Source organism: Pleurodeles waltl, chromosome 7 (genome assembly GCF_031143425.1).
Source record: "Pleurodeles waltl isolate 20211129_DDA chromosome 7, aPleWal1.hap1.20221129, whole genome shotgun sequence".
Classification (NCBI taxonomy): Eukaryota; Metazoa; Chordata; class Amphibia; order Caudata; family Salamandridae; genus Pleurodeles; species Pleurodeles waltl.
In genome coordinates, this window is record NC_090446.1 from 133,041,475 (window position 1) to 133,060,964 (window position 19,490).

General features: G+C 45.4%; 1 protein-coding gene across 3 annotated transcripts in view; it reads left to right on the forward strand.

The window, feature by feature from the left end:
- The window catches only part of COX4I2 (cytochrome c oxidase subunit 4I2), a 162,391-nt gene that overhangs the window by 91,454 nt on the left and 51,447 nt on the right, over positions 1-19,490 (forward strand). For all 3 annotated transcript variants that reach the window (XM_069243350.1, XM_069243351.1, XM_069243349.1), the window contains one exon: positions 11,583-11,679. In XM_069243350.1, coding sequence (XP_069099451.1) covers positions 11,583-11,679 — 97 coding nt within the window. The remainder of the gene's footprint in view (positions 1-11,582; positions 11,680-19,490) is intronic.

Sequence of the window (19,490 nt, forward strand, 5' to 3'; positions counted from 1 at the left end):
TTTGTTTAGAGGTATGGAGAACGAAGGACCTCTGGGCCCCTGGTCGCCCTTGTGGTGTGAGATGAGATAGTAAATTCACCCTAAGCAACAGAGGGGTACCCAAGGCAGGGTACCCTGGATAACACCGAAGGTAGGATTCTGCAGTCCTGAACCAACGGGTGGATGTACACACCAGCTTGGGGGTTAGGGTGCCCAGATCAGTGGGGTGGGCACGGGGCTCCCGCTCCTGGCCACCCTGTTGCACCCGCATGACAGCTTGGTGTTGGGGCGGAAACAAGGACAAGGGACAGTGAGGTGTTGGGAACCGGCCCTGCAAGGATTCAGGTGAAGTACGGTCCACCTGTGTGGTCCAACGGTATTCGGGACGCGGGAGGATCCTTGGTTGTGTCGTTATCATGATTTATGACAGGATTGAATGTTGACTTACAGGATATGTTTTTATTATTTATGATTTTTATTAAGTGACTTTTGTAAATAAGATTATTCCAATGCCCAAAACAATCACTTTGTTGGTTTTACATTTGGCGGGTGGTGGGGCGGAGGCCTACTGGAGGCATCTGGGCTCTGACAGAGCACCTCCCAAATTGGGGGGGGGGCAGGGGGTTACGTTTAGGACCCAGGGCCACCATGGCCTGAGCCCTGTATGCTGGTCCTACGTTTGCTGGCCTGGCGCTTACGCCTTCTCGGAATTGAGACGGAGGTCGTGCACGTCACTTCCGGCCGCCGCCTGCACCGCCTCATCCATTGGGGATATTTAAGTGCCCCCCCAGATAAGGCCCAAGCCTTTTCTGTGGATGCGGCGTGGGCAGTGTGACCGATGATCGGCAATAACCCACACTCATCTCTTTAGACATGAGATTGAGGATAATGTGTGAGGTAAAATTATTAGGCGTGAGATGAGATAATAAATTCACCCTAAGCAACAGAGGGGTACCCAAGGCAGGGTACTCTGGATAACACCGAAGGTAGGATCCTGCAGTCCTGAATCAACCGGCGGATGTACACACCAGCTTGGGGGTTAGGGTGCCCAGATCGCTGGGGTGGGAACGGGGCTCCCGCTCCTGGCCACCCCATTGCACCCCCATGGCAGCTTAGTGTTAGGGTGAGGGTGGAACCCAGAGCACGAGGACAAGGGACAGTGAGGTGTTGGGAACTGCCCCCTCAAGGCTACAGGTAAAGTACGGTTCACCTGTGTGGTCCAACGGTGTTTGGACGTGGGAGGATCCTTGGTTGTGTCGTTATTATGATTTATGACCGGATTTAATTTGGACTTGCAGGATATGTTTTTATGATTTTAATGAAATGACTTTTGTAAATAAAATTATTCCAATGCCAAAAAAAATCAGACTTTGTCAGTTTTACGTTTGGCGGGTGTTGGGTCGAGGGCCTACTGGAGGCATCCGGGTTCTATGGCTACTAGCTAACCTCAATAAGTGATAAGTCTGTTCTTTCACCCAAAGCTCTTCCACACTCAAAATAATTCCCTTTAGTGCTAGGGACTACAATGGCAATGTGTGGTTATCGAAGTAAACATATTGACATTTTAGACTTTTTTTTTTTTTAAATATATATAAGATTGAGGGAATGGCATCTTCCTCAACCACGATGTTATTTCGATCTTTTTCGCACAAGCATAGACGAGCCAAAAACAGTGGCAGCCAATGCAAGACCTGTTGGCTTTGCCAGTGCCCGTTTGCTCAGGCTGGGCCAGACTAACACATTCAGCTCGTGGGTGGTACGTGTCTGTTGGTGAATGGCCCAGTGATTGCAAGTGTTGTTTTTTTTTTTTTTTTTTTTTTTTTTTTTTTTGGAAGACGTTTCCCCAGTTCCAGTATCAGTGAAGTGATCTCGCGCTTTTCATTTTTAATCGGATCTGTGCTTCAAAATCTGATTTATTCATCCGGTTATTCCGGCAATTGAATCCGTGTGTGATTGTTCGTTTGCGTTTTATTCACTCCCCAGTGGAAAACCTGGTATTAATTACTTTTTGTATGGAAGTGCGTTGCTGGATATCTTTACATGCCACAAGGGCGCTGCGAAAGATGATATTCTGAAACATGAACCGCCCCCAGGCTCAAAACAAACTACCTTCAGTAGCGCAACAAAGGCTCCCGCAAGCCTCCGCGTTGCGGAGGGGGTAGGCAAACTCCAAGGGATCCATTTTGCAGAGCGGACACCAAGCTTCGAGAGGCCACGGGTTGCCTTTCGCGTTATTAGTTACCCCTGATCAAAAGGCATTAATTGACCGAGATGGTGAGGCTTGGTCTGGAGAACTGGAGAAATTCACACCCACAACGGGCGTCTTAAATGCACTAAATGAACATGAGATGCCGAATAAAAGGCCTAAGAGTGCCCTCCTGTGGACATGTGCGGCGATACTACCTGTTGCATACAATAAAAGTGTCGGGTTCCAATGGGCCTCCCGTGTTTGCTTTTGCACAGCTTGTTCACACGTTGGTTTGATTTCTGGTCGTAAAACAAATGAAAAGCGAATCTGCCCACACTGCCTGGAGTAATGACATCTAAAAAGGCCACAGTTTCATTTGTCTAAGATTATTGGCAAAAAATATATCTCCACGGACTCTGAAAGTCTCAAAAAGGGGCCGGGTATTGGAGAAAGAGGTATGAACTAGTGGCTGAAATACTCAATTGCGAAACCGGGAAACGAGGGGTCAAATCTTGTTTCCCAGCTTGACCACACTGTTTGATCCTAGCTAAATATATTAATTTCACTGAGACTATTTTTCTTCATTATGAAAGAGGCTTCCTTCAAATTCATGGGTTCAAGTTGTGTTGCACAAAAAGTTTGATTTGTCAGACTATTATCTGGACCACGACACCTAAGCCATTCTGCAGACATGGCGTTTTCTCCATAATTGTGAATTTGCTGCATTTGCAACATAATTCAGTATATACATAATCCGAAGAGTTTAACAGGTTTTATGTATTGCTTAAATGGATCAAAAGTTACTAAAAACCAGTGGTGGCCAGCAGTTTTAGGAGGGAGGGGGGCAGGCGGGAAGCACACTCACTCATTCTTTCACACGCACATCCATTAACACTGATCAGCATTCAAACCAACAACCACACACAAACATTCATTTATAAAGATCACACACACTTACCTTCAGCCTCGGAGGTCCCATGAGGGTTGGGACTGCTGCCTTCCCTCGCTGGCTGACCTTAGGTCAGCCAATAAGGGAATGCAGCAGTCCCAACTTCGTCACAGAGTGGGATGGGGTCAGTGAGACTGCTGATCCCACCCCACTCTGTGATGAGGTGTCACTGATTGACACTCGCCCTGGGTGCTTCAGGGCTTAAACCTGAAGCGCCCAGGACGAAGTCAATGAGTGGCGCTTCCCTCATCACCCGGGGAGGGCCTCGAGGCACTTTTTGCTGAGTTGAGTAGGTCACGCCCACTGGAGATGTGACCTCTTGAGCCCAGCAAAGATCAGCTCAGGCAGCCAGGAGTCTTCGCAAATCGTGCATGTCTCACTCCTGGCTGCCTGACCTGAACATGAAGAGTCTGTCAGGCTAACCTTTGTTCAGCCTGACCAGCACATTTCATGAGGGGCAAAAGGTGGTGGGGGGGGGGGCATGGCCCCTCCGCCCTAAAGGATGGGCTGTGCCTGCTAAAAACTCAGCAGCACCAGCTGGAGAGCAGTGGAAAGCCATTTGCAAAGGTAGAATCAGCACGTTTCAGATCTCTATTGCTGTATACAGTATAGGAGTATTTAACTGGTACTAAAGAGGTGAAATCTTGCACAGACAGTGGTAACATGTAAAAATGACAAAATAATGAATAGTATAAAAAAAGTAGCCTGCTTGTATATAGTTCAATACTTTCTAGCACTAGGCAATCTCTGTGACAGTCAGATTTTAAGGGAGGGAGGTGGACTGGAGTACTGTGTGTATGTATATGTTTGTGTGTGTGTATGTATGTGTGTGTGTGTATATATATATATATATATATATATATATATATATATATATGCACACCACATATTTCCTTGTCCAATATAAAGGAAAAGTCAAGACACAAACGGGCAATTGCAAAATATATTAACAAAAACAAACGGTCTTCCTCCCAATGCGTTTCAGCCGTAGCCTTGTTCACGACTGCCGTGTCTGAGCCTCGATATTTCGGGCATTTTTGGTGGATATATATATATATATATATTTTTTGGTATCTGCATGTAAATAATGGGAACTGCCTGCACAACTGTAGTTTATCATTTGTAAATGCTGTTCTTATTGAAAATGACAATAGGAAATATATATTTTTCAAAAAGTATTCTACATTAAGCTTCACTTTACCACCCCTACCGTGGATAACAGTAATTTACAAAGTCCAAGTGAATCATGTCAAAACATCCTGTATGTCTAGACCCCTAACAGGTCTACCCATTGGGAATACTACAGATCAATAAAAACTTAAATGGTATTTACATCAAGACAGATAAAGTCTTTGGTGAAAATGGTGGCAATTTTTACACCCAACAGGGGGGCTGCCATTTGAGCCACGTTCTGAGCAGAGAATGAACCGTGGTTTAGAAGTCTAGGTGTTGCTGGCCCACCAGCAGGAAAGATGGATGCCTACAGGGTAAACAAAAACTGACCTGGTGATCTCCAGCCCAAGGCAACCTTGACTTCACAAGGTGCAGCAGTGCAACCCCCTTTGGCCTCGCCTCACTGTTGCGGGCTTGGGTGGAAACTGAGAGCCAGATACCAGTGCCAGAAGAGAAACCCAATCTGGTCACAAAGTAGGAAAAAGTGTCATTCTGGGCTGCCCACCAGGAGGGTCCAATATGAAGGGGCGCAATGAGGGCCCAACTGCACTGCAGTGAACGTCCCCTACACAACATCTTCAAATGTCCTCTGTTTTAATCGCCTGATGCCTGCAGTCGGGCTATTTGGGCAGGTGGCCGGAGTCCTAGAGTCCGGCTCGGCCTCCAGGGCTCCACAGAATTGCTCCTGACATGCTGTTGCCATTTTACCAAACTGTGTGTGTCCCTGTTACTAAACTTGATGATTTGTGATACTTTTAGTCTTGATTTCCAGGAATTACTTCAAGTGGACTATACAGCTGTATTATAAATACTTGTAAAAGGGAAGTGTGGACTAGATCCTTGTCTCTTGTGTTTGTCTATTCTATTCAGTCACCGGATCCTCGCTCTGATGTCGCTTATGGTGGTCAGTTTACCATCATCAGTTTGCAGGACACTTTGTGCACTGGCAACACTTTGCATGAGTACAGACATTGAATGATGCTTGTTGGGAAGCAGGGTACTACGAATCATGAGGAGCACTTTTGGAATTCAATACTGTAAGAAATTGTGTTTTTGGTTGGCTAGGGTATGCACCTAAGCCAGGCTGAACCCACCACTCTAGTCAGGGTGAGAAAGTTACACACCAAAGTTAACCTGTGCTCACCCCTGGTAGCTTGGCACGGGGCAATCAAGCTTATCCCCAGAGGTAATGTGTAATGTGTTTGCACACCACACATACACCAGTCACACAAATAGACAACAAGAAAACTCCACAAGATATTATAAAAATAAACTGTATTGCATTAACATAGATCAGAACAACATAAGTTAATAATACTTTGCCAAATAGGTGACTGTCTGGCACCATAATGTGTGCAGAGTGAAAACATCATTAAGCCTGATCATTGTGCATAATAGGCAGTCATAAGGAGCCGTACTCCCTATCCTGGAAGGAAGAAAGTACAACATGCCTTGACCTTAGTACATAACGCGCACCTGTTACATTGCCCGGGCCAGTGTAATATATAAAAGCAGACAAATTCTAGGGCAGTTAGTACCCTAAGACATGGGTAGAACAACCCAAGAATGTAAAGTGCCCTCAAAACATTCTCCACCAGGACGAATGGTGCAGCTCACTGGCACTCCTATTACAGTAATTACAGTAGTCTCTAGAGCAACACAAATACATGACTCACAATGAGCCGACCTAGGTACAGGGAGCCCGGACAGCCCTATTCAGTGGATTACGGTATTTCTGGTGGAGGGTACAATCTGCGATGTCAGCCTGGTGCTACCCTCAGGGTCCTCTATTGAGGGTTTTTTTCCCCGTGGCCGAGACTGAACAGGGCCCCAGACCCAGCACGAAGCGAGGAGGACCTGGGGGGAAACATGCATCAGGAAAACCGTACGAGAGACCTCACTCAATCCCTCTGGCCTTGGATGCACAGACAACTACTGCTTCCCTTCAGTCGCGGCCAGCCTAGCGAGGGTAGTTGCCCCGGGTGGTAAGAGGAGGCCCTTTGTCCAAGATGTGCTGGGTTCTCCTCTGCTGGGGTGGAGAGCTCGGTGATCTGAGGCAGCAGTGGGTCCTTCGCAGCATGGGCAGAAGGTGGGTGGTACGGCACAGAGGCTCCAAGTGCCTGTGTGCTGGAAGAATGGGCCCGTCAGGCCTCAGTCGGCCCGGAGTCCTCAATCCAAATCGGGAAACAGTTTCGTCTAGGTGGAGCAGCAGTCACTCCTGCCGGCTCTTCTGTGCTGTGGCTAATCCGAGAGGCGCGCTGAGCAGCAACTCCGCCTGTAGGCCTGGAGAGCATAAAAGTGCTCAGTACACACTGGGGGAAGGAAAACTATTAAGCACTTCACCCTGCGCGAAAACCATCCTGATGAAAGTGCTATTAACGCACTGAATTAAACCTCAGGAGCAGGACCCAGCGCTCCCCCTGCCCTGGACTCCCTGTGGGGGGCACTAGTAGGGGGCTCAACAGGTGCAGGCAGGCCGGCTCAGCTAAACCACGGCTTGTAGTGGCAGTCCCTCCTGGCAGTCCTTGAAGTGCAGCGTAGGGCAGCTGGCAGCAGGGCAATACCCAGTAAAGCAATCCAGATGTGTCCTTTGGACAACCCAGCGGACACCAGGCCGTAGCGCAACAAAAGAAGAGCAGTCCAGATGAGTCCTTTTGTGCAGTCCCTCTGGCAGAGGTTCAGTCCCTGTTCCAAAAGTGCTCTGAAAATCAGGAGGCAAGCCCCTTCTATTTATACTCAAAAATGCCTTTGTTCAGAGGAGTAACTTCAAAGGAGTCCTTTCAAGTCGAGCACAGCACCCTTCCAACCCAGCCCTGCCTCCAAACATCAGAAGGGGGTAATCAGTACATTGTGTGAGGGCAGGACACAGCCTATTCAAATGTGAGGTGTGAACGCCCCTGCCTCTCCCCAGCCCAGGAAGACTATCAGTATACAGATGCCTCTTCTGTCACATCCAGCTCCTCCTGTGTGATGGCTTTCTGGAAAGTATGCTCCAAGTGGAGCTGTCACTCAGATGTGGATTGGAGTCAGGCTGCAAAAGCACTAGAGTTATAAGCACAGAGGAATTCCCACTTTCTAAAAGTGGCATTTTTACCATGGTAATAAAAAAAAAAAACACCTACACCAATAAGCAGGATTTCTCACTACCGTTCCAGACATACTAAACATGCCCACGCTATCCCTCATAGATCAGAAGATACCACTGAGACATATTTCAGGACATTTCCAATGCAATTCTATGAGAGGAGCAGCACTCACAGTAGTGAGAAACTAAATAGGCTATTTGTCACTACTAGGACATGTAGGTCCTAAAGACATATGTCCTACCTTTTACATACACAGCACCTTGTCCATAGCCCTATCTAGAGCCTACCTTAGGGGTGACTTAGGTGTAGCAAAAAGGGGGTTTAGGCCTTAGCAAGTAGTTTGACTTGCCAAGTTAGTGTGGCAGAAAACTGTGCGCATAGGCCCTGCAGTGGCAGGCCTGAGACATTTTTGATACGCTACTTCTGTGGGTTTTGTAATCTGTTCTGCGGCCCACTAGTAGCATTTTTTTTACAGGCCCCGGTTATATGGTATACCACTTTACAAGGGACCTACAGATAGATTAAATAAGACATACAGGTGTAAACCAATTATACCAAGTGGTAGGGGAGAGAGAACATGCACTTTAGCACTGATTAGCAGTGGTAAAGTACCCAGAGTCCTAAAGCCAACAAAAAGAGGGTCAGAAAAATAGGAGGAGAAAGGCAAAACATTTGGGGATAACCATGCAGAAAGGGCCTTTTCCAACAAATACTATGTCCCCCTCTAAATCAGGCTAACTTAAATTCTATAATTTGACCAGATATTGAATTTGACTGTGATGACTAATCGTACTGTATTCGATTGCCATTCACTTCACCACCGCCGAGAGCAAGCCTAGACTAGTGGGTCCCAACCTTTTAACATCTGTGGACCCCCACTTTATCAGTACTGGAACCTACGGGCCCCCACTGAATCATTGGAATCCGGTGACGCCCCAGTGAGTCATTATTGAAATCTGGGGACCTAATCTGTTAATATTACATTTTCTAAGCAGTCACAGACCCCCGGGGAAGGCTCCGCAGACCCCCAAAGGTCCACAGACCACAGGTTGGGATCCTCTAGCCTAGACTGTTCATTACTGTCACTTTTGAGAGACTACAGTAGTTTACAAAATTAACAATTCCATAGTCCAAGTGAAATGAAAGCCACAAGCCCTAAAACATCAGATATTGCCTAGTAACCGCCCACTGCCCTCTGACCCAAAGAAAAGGTGTAGCAGTCTATTCGTATTTCCCCATGAAAGTATTTGGAAAGCTTAGAAGCTGGACCAAAAAAAAAAAAAACCTTGTCAAGACTCTAAGCAAGGTGGGAAACTCAGAGTAGACGGACAACAGAACTAGATATGGTTCAGTGGTTAGGTTTTACCTGTAGAGCTAGGAACCTCACATCTGATCTTGGTTTTACCACTTCCCTAAATACACTTGAAGTAAACTATGTATTCTAAAACTAGTCAGGGACTATAACAGCGACATTTCTCAGGGAAGTTTAGACCCTTGGCTTGGCAATCACTGCCACCCCAGTTGTGGTCTAGTTTGAAACTGAGGAACAAGGAGACATGGCTTTTAACCACTGCCTCCATACTTTCCCAAGTTGTATGGTCCTGGGTAGTCACTTGTTGAACATATTTCTTTTCTCCCGCTTCGGCAAGATTAGAAGTATTTGAAATCAATGTAAAGAAAAAAGTGAGTTTAAAGAATAAAATGGACTAGATAATCCAGAGGAAGGGCTGACAGTGCCCAGTCTCATGGTATATTCATCCAAGTGCAATATGATGGTACATGTATAGAGTTTAGAGCAAGAAGCAATAGGCTGCAATATTGGGTCTCCTACTTTACTAAGCTGTTTGATATTGAGCAAAGTCTACTCTTCTCGTGACCCATTCCACTAATCTGACAATACCCGAGCACTATAAAATGCAGTGCAAGACTCCAGCATGGTTTTTATTCACACACTCAGGGCTGTTTAAGGGCAAGTGAAGTGGCTGGATCAGTATCTCTGTAGAGTAGGGTGCCCCTGAAGTTGCAATGTACAGGACACTTCCTGTCCTCCAGTTCCTTCCTCCCAGCCACTCTCATGCACCTCTGTTACAGCCATAAAGCGCTGAATGAGTGAGAATCGGTGCGCTGTAGTGCCTCTGAGGACAGCAGGAGCCACAATTGGGCACAGCCCAACAAAACACAGGACTGTTGACCAACCTAGTGATACTCAGTAGTTTAGGGCACCTCCTCCCACCCTCCCCACAAGACGCCACTAATTCTCTCCTGTGTGCCTTGTATGTCTGCATTCTATTAGTTCTCCAGTCTTCATAACTGCAGTCTTTTTTCTTCTCGGGAGGTCTTCTGTGTCTGGATTGCAGATGCGATGTCTGCAATATCTGGTTGGTTTAACCACACATCCGATCCATTACACTACACTCTTCCTCTTCACGTATTGCTTCAGACAAATCCAATCAATTGCTGCTACAGAGAGCTACGCTTGAGCTCCTAATGGGAAGGAACCACATCCAGTTTGCACTCCCTCAAACCACGAGGGCCGAATTTTCAGGCCTGCCAAGCACCACGCATCAGGAGTCAGACTAACGCATTCTAGTGTGGCAGTCCGCATCACTGCTCTAAAATGCAGTCACACATTTGAGCCTCCTTGACACCACCGGGACTCACTTGGGGGCCAGACAGACACAAGCACAATGGAAAGCTCTACCCAAGCACTCATGAGCAGGCAGGCTGCTCTGGCAGTGTGACTGCAGTAGTGCACACACTCACTGTGCAAAAGTACGTTTTTCTAAAGGCCAGGTCAGGCGAGTGGGACGTGCCGGCCCGCGCTGGCTGCAGCATTCGTTACTATCACAGCAGCAGCTTCCGACAGCCCGGTCCGGCCCTTACGAGAGTCGCGTGGTAGCAACAATTTGTGTCCGTTTGCCGACACTGTCTCGCTGAGGCAGGATCTCGAGAGATGATCATTAATTAGCAGCTGAGAAATTCGCATTGGAGTCTCTAACTCAGGTCTGGAGTGTGTGAATCGATTTTTATTACTAATTCAAATATTTAGTTCAGACTGAGCCTGTAGCTCACTCCTCTCTAGGCTGGTGCCCACGGCAAGCTGGGCTTAGCTGTCTCAATCAGTATGATATTGATTAATGAGCCGCTGAGGGAGCGCTGCCGCCTCTCAGCTTGGTCGGTCAGGCCCGATGTTGACAGAGGCTGCCGGGACAGGCTTGTTGCTGCCGACAGGCTACAGAACGTCTGACCAGTGGTATTTATCTTTGATATGCGCTTTATTGCTTGGTTTTACTCACAAGAAAGTGTCACATTTGGCAGTTGAATGCTACTCATAAGTGCACTTGAACGATGAAAATGTCACTCGTAAGGAATCTAAAACTTGGCAGCTACGACAGTCGGGTGCCAGGTGGAGGCCCTGGACAGAATCACATTGGTGCCCTTCCATTTCTGGTGCTTTGCAGCAGTTTTAAGATCTGAGTGTCTTGTTGCTCAAATGGGTGTAATTTCTGATATATTTCCCTGGCCTTCATGCTTGATTTTACTCACGAGAAAGTGACACTCGTAGCCGTTAAAATGTCACTCACAATTACACACTGAAATTATGAAAATGTCACATAGCAATCTGAAACCTTGCAGCTATGCAAGGCCCTCAAATATAAGTGCAAAGTCCTTTTATAACACAAAATGTGAGTTTACGCGCTCCAGCACCTTCATTCGCATGGATGATGTAATGGATTTTTTTTTTTTTATAGTAAACTTTATAGGGGTGCTCAAATGTGTTAAAGGGTGGGAATGACTTGTAGGGGCTTGTTGGGCACGCACTTTAAAGTCTCGGGTAGAAGGGGGCGGAAAGTAAGCAAACATTAACAGACTTGTTAGGGGGACTTTTGAATATCTCTATCGCTGGATAAAAATCACTGCTATGAAACAACAAGACTGTGGTAACAAGTGCTATATAAAAAAAAAAATCAGACTTGTGTGTACATACGTTGAAATAAGGTGACGCAGGTTTCAACTACTTGTTCACGAGTGGGGATTAGTCTGGCCTGTACACGGATGCAAGCTCTGGGGGGTTTTCTGGTTTCAAATGTAGGTCTCTGGGCCAGAACCCACTCTTCCCTTTGTTAGTATGTAAGGTTTAAATGTTTGTATTTGCATGGTTTCTTTTTCCCTCCGTTACTTAAACGTGTACCCTTTCCGTGCCCAGATGCTGACCCTGCAGTCCTTGCGTGTGGGCGCTGGCCTGAGGAGAGGTCTTCTGGCAGCTGCCAGTGTCCGGGCTGCCCACAGCCACGAGGCAGTAGGTAAGAACGTCAGCTTGCTGTGGTAGAATGTGAAACCTGTGCACAGCTCCCTTCCTGGCTGGTGGCACCATGTTTGCAAAAAATGTGCACCTGCTGAGGTGCTTTCACATTTCATTGGTGGAAATAATGGTAACATCTGGAGTAGAACTCAGTAGCAACAATTAGAAGTGTAGAAAGATGGTACCGAGGCACACAAAGTATCAGCAATAGAGGTGACCAAAGTGTCTTTTTTTTTTTTTTTTTCTTTCTTTTTTCTTTATTCCTCACATTTTCTCCAAAGCTCTATTATGTACAACACATCTACGAAACGGCAGCCAACATGTGTTTCGTCCACAAGACTTTCAAGGCCTGTACATCGATGTACAATCCTATATCCGTGCAGTGCTCCATACAAGAATAAAGGCAAAAAAGGTTCTATCTATTCAGTTCCAAAACAGTGTCACTTTGTCGGACTCTGCGTGTAATGTAGTGGTTAAGGCTGGGATACGCCTCGACCCTTAAGTCTGTCACCAGCACCGGAAGCAAAAATGTTTGTATACTAATGTTTCTCTGTTCAAAGCTAATAAAATATATTTGCTCTTTTTACTTTGAACATTACTTTCCTTAATGTGAAGTAATTAATATGAATATGTACTCTATCCTGAATACCCTTGTGGGAAAGTCCTCTCTTGTGAGTTCCTATGTCATGATCCGTCCCCTGTCAGGCATCTCTCATTAGCCATAGTGTCCTGGTGCCATGGTCTCTATACCCTACCCCTCAGTGCCCAGTTGTCTGTCTGTGCCATCAGGCCACCTGGGTGTTTGCCACATTCAGTGCTGGGAGATAGAGAAGCCTCCAGGGGGTGACTGAGTGATTTGAGGTGGGCACCTTTCATGCCAAGATAGGGTTTATGAGCCTATCGCGCTGCCACTATGAAAGTGGCACTCTGGATAATGTTGCAGAACTTCTAGCCTATGGTACTAAAGTCCTCTCTTGACCACCCTCCTTCTCCCCAGTTAATTCTCCTCCCTTTTAGATGCTTCTGCATCCTTTTTCTGCAGGCCCCCTCTAACCATGAGTCCTTCTGGGTGACAGAAACCTGACAACTCTGCACCCGGCCACTCTGGCCCGAGGAGAAGAGGACCAAAGATGTCCCACATCCCTGGGCATCATTACCTGGGCCCATTTGTTGGTTCAGCCAGACTGGCCGCCCAGCCGCCGCCTGCAGCTGCGTTCTGCAGGCCCCCTCCAACTGTGAGTGACACTGCACCAGATCCGATGCCAAAAGACACCATTGCACTCAAGCCCCAAAACCCGAGGGGAAGTGGACTAACGGTGTCCTTGCATGCCAGTGCACATCAAGGGTCGAGCCCCCCTGTGGGTTTTCTCCCAGTCCCATCTTGCAGCCTCTACCTAACTGGACCGTCCCCATTGAAGTGAATAGGACACCCAACGTCGTAACACCTCTGCACCCAGATGCCCCAGAGCCTGCTTTGGTGTCATGTTGGTATGGCATTGGACCTTGCCCCATACTCATCTTAAGAAGACCTGGAGAACAGTCCCGTATGTCGCGGTTTAGTGCCCAAATGCAATTCATGTTTTTCCCCCATAGGTGAACAATTACTGCACCCACAAATTGCAGTGTCAACTTCTGAAAACTTTAAAAATTCATGACTCAAAGTATTTACCCGATTCAGATGGTCGTGGTATCTAAATTCACCTAAAAGTGTTATTTTTATAAATTGGTGTCAATTTCTTCATTGGGTGTCTCGCTTTTACTGCCTTTGTGTGTGCAATACGTGCTTAGCACTACCCTTTGATATGCCTGACTGCTCGCCCACACTACCACAAAAGAGCATTTGAGGTGTCACGTATGCCTCTATAATGCCATTTGGGTTTGCCTGGGCTCTTTGCACAGTGTACCTCGTTTTGGTCCACTATATAAAGAACCAGCTTCTTACAGCAACCAAAACTGGTTTGTGTGATTCAGATTTCAGGTGATCAGTTGTTTCACTGAATCAGGGTGTAGAGTGGCAAACACTAGCACATTTCTACTGGTTAAACAAATCTCAACTTAGCCCAAACAATAACCAATCACACAGTCCATGTAGAACGTTATATACACTAAGTTAGTACATAGCCAACATCCCACGTGCCTAGCATGAGTTAGTCACAATCTGTAACTGGTCAGCTGCAATTTCCACCAGCGATGACTCGTGCATGTACCTGACTGAACCTTTAGATTTTCATTTTGAAGCATTTGTAGGGGGTAAGTAGTGTTAACAGAGTAGCAAAATAAAAATGACTTTGCTCAAAGCACATAGAAGTCATTAATCATGGTTTGGCTAAACCTGATCTGTTCCACTTTCCAGTAATTGCATCTGCAATAGAGATGAAATGTGGGGATATTGGCTGAGTTCTGCTTTATTCAAAGACTGGAGAGATGGGTCTCAACACAAAGTCCCTTATGATCCTTTGCACACAGAAAAGTAGCTATGTGATAGATCACAAATGCTAGTTTTTCTACCATTGAGTTTGATCATCTTTTGCTGCCACAAACCTTATCTACCATTTAAGCATTTCTGGACTGGAAATTAAAATCTGCTCTGGCAAAAATGTTGACAGCCGGCCCACATACAAGAAGCTGTGACTAGCATGGGGGCATTGGTGCATGGCTAGGTCATAGCAACACATTTAACTCTGTAGCCAACTGGGAAATTCCTGAAGGACAAGATGGCTGTTTTGATCAGGGTTTAAGATTGGTTTTCTGAACCCACCTTGATGTGCAACTGAAACCCATATTCTTGGACTGTAATACAATCAAGAAATATCAGCCCCATTTCCCTGTTTGGCAGGAGCACACAGCTATCAGTGGACACTTCTACCGCTGGGCCCTGGTGCCACTTCACCTGCTGCACTATTGACAGCTGGGCCCTTGAACCATCACCCCTCCCCACCGCCTGTTATGCTTCCAGCTAGGGAAGGACAAAATAATCCAAGCTGAACAGCATCAGAAAACATTTTTTTTGAGGAAGCAGTTGAACCTTTTCAGTAGTTAAACTGTATTCATTTTTAGCTGACTTTATGGAAACATCAAGGTAGCCAATGCTTTAAATGGGAAGATACTGTTCTGTACATAGTATTTGCACTTTTTTAATTTGAAAGGGGGAGTACCTGCACTTCACAGCTTTGCTTCTGTACATTTAATGGGCGAGTGCCTGCACTTCTCAGGGACCAACAGGTACTCTATAAACTGAGTACCTGCATTGCTATACAAGGCTGGTCTGGGTATTGGGCTTTCCCCTGGAGGCTGGAAGGGTGGAGGTGCGGTTTATGTTTTCAGAGCAGCTGGTTTTGCAGCAGTGCTGCAATAGTCCCTGCCAACCCCCACCCGCTACCCCCCAGTCCAGCCTGCCAGGGACACTGTTTTGAAATTTGGTATGGGCTTAAAAACACCTGCTGCAGAGTTCATTGGCTATTCAGCAGTTTTCAGGCAACAACTGTCAAGATGTCAAGGTGATGTTCCTGCAGGCGATGGATCTGAGTTTTGTCTAGTGGAAGTTTTGACTCATCTTTAATAGTGCTGACTTTTAATATGCCTGCTGCAGAGAACGTCTACCATATACAGATCAGTGAGTTACTGCTTTTGTCAGAGATCCTTTTGTTACTTGCAGTTTATAAGTTACAATTGTAATATAAGACTGTGAGTTATGAACTGCCATCAAAGAGCTGCATGCAAACTGCATCATACATGTTAGAACTTTTTTCCCCAGTTCTTTCATTATCCTAATGGTACTAAAAGAGGGTTTGTGTGGGTAGAAATAAATTCCTATTAGTAAAACCAATCTTAGCCACTGTGGTTTGTTTTAAATCCCAAGTTTGTTTCTCCAGACCAGGCACTTTAAAAATTGCCGACCAGTATAAATGACATGTGACGCCTCCTCCTTATAATTCCCCTTTGTCTTATGTAACATTTTTTAAACGGGGCGGGGCGTTGCTCTTTAGAGGGTGATAGTGAGGAAATCATTGAATGGCCCAAACAAAGATTGTTGCGCTGTCAACCAACAGTGCTAAAGCTGACCTTGGGCCACCCTCAGCAAGAAGACCCCTGCCCGCAAATTGTTGCAAGGTGGCCTTGTCTTCCAGATCAGACGTCCGAGGCTTTAGGTTAATAAATGGCCAACGTGAAGGACTAAATTGTCTTTTCAGGATCCCTGTGTTAATCATCTAACACTATGACAATTGAGGAATATATGTATTGTAATTCAATGCAGTACAAATTGTGCTGTAATTAAAGGGTGACACGATTAACACTGTCTTCCTTGCTAATACATCAATACAGAAATTGCTTTTCAAGGTGCTTAAAGTCTCATTTTGCACAATGATAGCATGAATCATTGCCTGTAGATTGTCAAAGCGCAGTTACGACTCCCTTTTAGTCTTTCTAATGGGACCTATAATCCACACGCAAAAAATGTATTACTATTATTGTTTAAGTGGCTGCGTATTTACTGTGCTTTAAAGGCTAATACAATAGAATTTATAATGAAAAATGCGTTGTAGAATGCACCATGTTTGCCATTTCCCCCAAATTTCCTTGGCGGAGAAAACTCCCAAAACATTTTTTGTGGTGGTCAGGCTGGCTACGCAACATATTGGGACTAGCTCCCTCACCGCTCAACATTTGAGGTTCCATGCTGCAGTTTAAGGGTCGGCCAGCAGGTGGCGCCAATGTCACATGTTGACCAGGTGCCCTCTGTGCAAAGCAGTAATCACCCCAACCACAGCAATTTTGAATGGAAACAAATAAACCTTTAAACAGCGTAGTTATGCTCTGAGCTGTCTTACTGCTGTTTTTGTTCACATCACGTTTTCTAACTAAATTTTACTTTATCACCATTAAAAGGGTGAGAATGAGTCGGGCTTGCTGGGACCAATAATGTAATTTGAACTTTCTTGCAAAAAATAAAATAAAAAAAAATGACGATATAACCGACCAGCTTGCTCTTGTGGCCTAATATATACAAAAACTACCATTAGTCATGCGAGAGTCGGCTACATTGATAAGGCAGAAAAACACAAAGATAAATAAAATCTGTTGTCTGTGTTGGTCAGAGTAACTGACTGGCATATTTAAAACTGGCTTGTTAAAACCAAGCCTGGACGGAGTTCGCCGAGTTCCGCAGGTTTGGGTCAGTCGTGCTGATTTTCAGTACCTGGAGTTTCTCCCGCGCTTTAAATCAACACGGCGACATCATGCGGAGCACCAGGGGGCGCCAACTTTCTGCCGCCCGAGTAGATTTCCTACTGGCGCAGCAGCTTCCTCAATACAAGCAGTAGCGACCTGCCGTGATCACCCTCTTTACGAAATCTCGCTTGCGCTCGCCAACTTGGCAATTTCTCTTGCTCGTGCTCACCAATTTAACATTGGCGAGTCACCAGAGGAAAAAAAATCCTCCCCTCTGCGTCGCTTTGGAGTTTTTTTCCAGAAATCCACGTGGACTGGTAAACTCTGCAAACTCCGCCATTCTAAACCTGCATCGTTACAGCTCATAGCGTCTATGCATTTAAAAAAATAATAATAATAAATCTTTATAAAAATAGTTCAGTGACAGTGGGCTAGATTGTGGCAAATGCATAAAATGTGAATCAGTGATTCAACTCCATCGCAACAAATGAAACAAGTTAATCTCCATCAGTTTCTTTCTAATCAGATCAGAACTCTAGTAAGGAGAAGAGGTGCAAAAACGCAGCATTACAAATGTTTTTGATCAACAGGATTACGATAATCTTAGAAACGTCTGCAATTTCCTCGAAGGCTAGGCGTCTATAGTCTGCCAGATATAGTAATTCCTGCACGCCTTAGGGAGTGGAACACGTGTTGGCTGCGAGATGTACATTTCCTCTTCTCTTGGCTATGAGACCTATGTTCTTCCATCACTGCAAACTACACAAATGTGGTTGTCAGGTGCATTCATCTCCTTCACTGTGTGAAATAGCGATTTGACAATATAATTTTATATGAAGTATTTTGTGAAAAATTCACGATATGATCCTTTTTTTATGCATCAAGGAACAAATCCATGGATTGTCACCATTTGCATGATTGTGTTTCAGTATACTTACCAAGAGCAACCAAAATGTCCAAGTGAGCCTGGGTAGTCAGTGTACATACAAACACTATGGTTCACACAGAACACATTTACAGCAACAAAAATACTGGATAAGAACAGCAATACTGCTGTAATTCATGCAGTAATTTACAGTAGTGGCATGAAAGATAGGAATCTTTGCACATTAGATTCCAAGGTAAAGAACAGATTTCTGAAATTTAAAAACTGATTGTAAAAAAGTAGCTAAAGTGAAAAACCACAAGCAAACTTGTGAGAAAACAAAGATGGTGAGATAAACAGGTATGTTGGTAGGCAAATAACTCCTAGTTCTATTCCATTGCAGAAGAACAGGCATTGCCTGTTACATCACTTATGACAAGCAGTTTGTTTGCATTTGTCAACGGTGTGTTGACCCTTTCTGAGGATACTGGGGTCTCTTCAGGACTTGATATGGTCTGGAGGACTCTACAAACAAAGCAGAGCACAATGTGAGGGCAGGGAACTTACTAGAGCATCGTGGCAGGATGATAGGGAGGGTTAAAGGATAACTATTGCTGGCCAGAAGTGAAACAAAAAAACTGGCTGATACATCATGCAAGTAATAACTCACACCGATGTGTAAGCACAAAATGCAAACACTCGTGTGTGGGACCTAGAGGGATTGGGGGAATCAAAGCACATGTGTAAGTAAATATACTTAGCGCATCGTGAAAGAAGAATTCCACATCAGGAAATACAAATGACTTACCCTTGAAGCGCGATGTGGCTCGGATATTTATTTCTTTTTAAAACAAAATTACTCAATCAATATTGGGGTTATGTAACCTGACCAGTCAAGAATTACTGTGGTGTTTCAGTTCAAGAATCACAGTTGTATGAGAGGAAAAAAGGACAATTTGTTGTAAATTGTCCGGCAACACAGCTACTACACTTATAGCGCCCCCTAAAGTGGGGTGGGGCGGAATCCATACCCCAGCTCTGTACGATGTTGCTGCCTAGGTTTAGGCGAAGTGGTGTATAAATGGAACAGGTAGACTTCAATATTTTTACCCCTTCTGCAGGCAAAAAAGTGCCAACCCAGATAAATCCTCAGTCTGTCTCAAAACATGCCAGTATTGTTTTTCACTCGACAATTTTGTAGGTGTCTGGGCAGAATGTGGTGACTCAAACCAGTTGATCTGAGCATTCTCTGTCTCTAGTGTGCAGGATATCCCTCCTTTGGCTGTACCATGCCCTCTTCATTGCATCCCTAAGCACCCGTTCGGGATACGGCGCATGAAGTGCAAGTGGATAGACAGATGCAACTCCATCAAGGCCGGACTGAACACCATAGAAGAGTGGTGAAACAGCGTAGCCTTTTCTGACCACTATCGAACAATTATACAGAATTTGTGCTACAACTCATGGACTGTAACAGAGTATGGACTGGCTTACACATCGGTGTGAGGTTTATTACTTGCATGCTGTGTGTCGCAGCCTGCGTTTGTTTTTTTTCACTACTGGACAGCAGCAGGAAGCTGTTTTGTCCCACCCCATCATGCTGTCACAGCGCTTAAGAATGTTCCCTACTCTTACACATTGTGCTGAATATTCTTTCACATCACCCGGCCACCTCAAATTCTATAGAAGAGCCAATCATCCTCAGAAAGGGCCAAAACACTGTCAACACATTAATGCAAACAAACCGCTTGTCATTTAATAAGTGATGTAACAGGCAA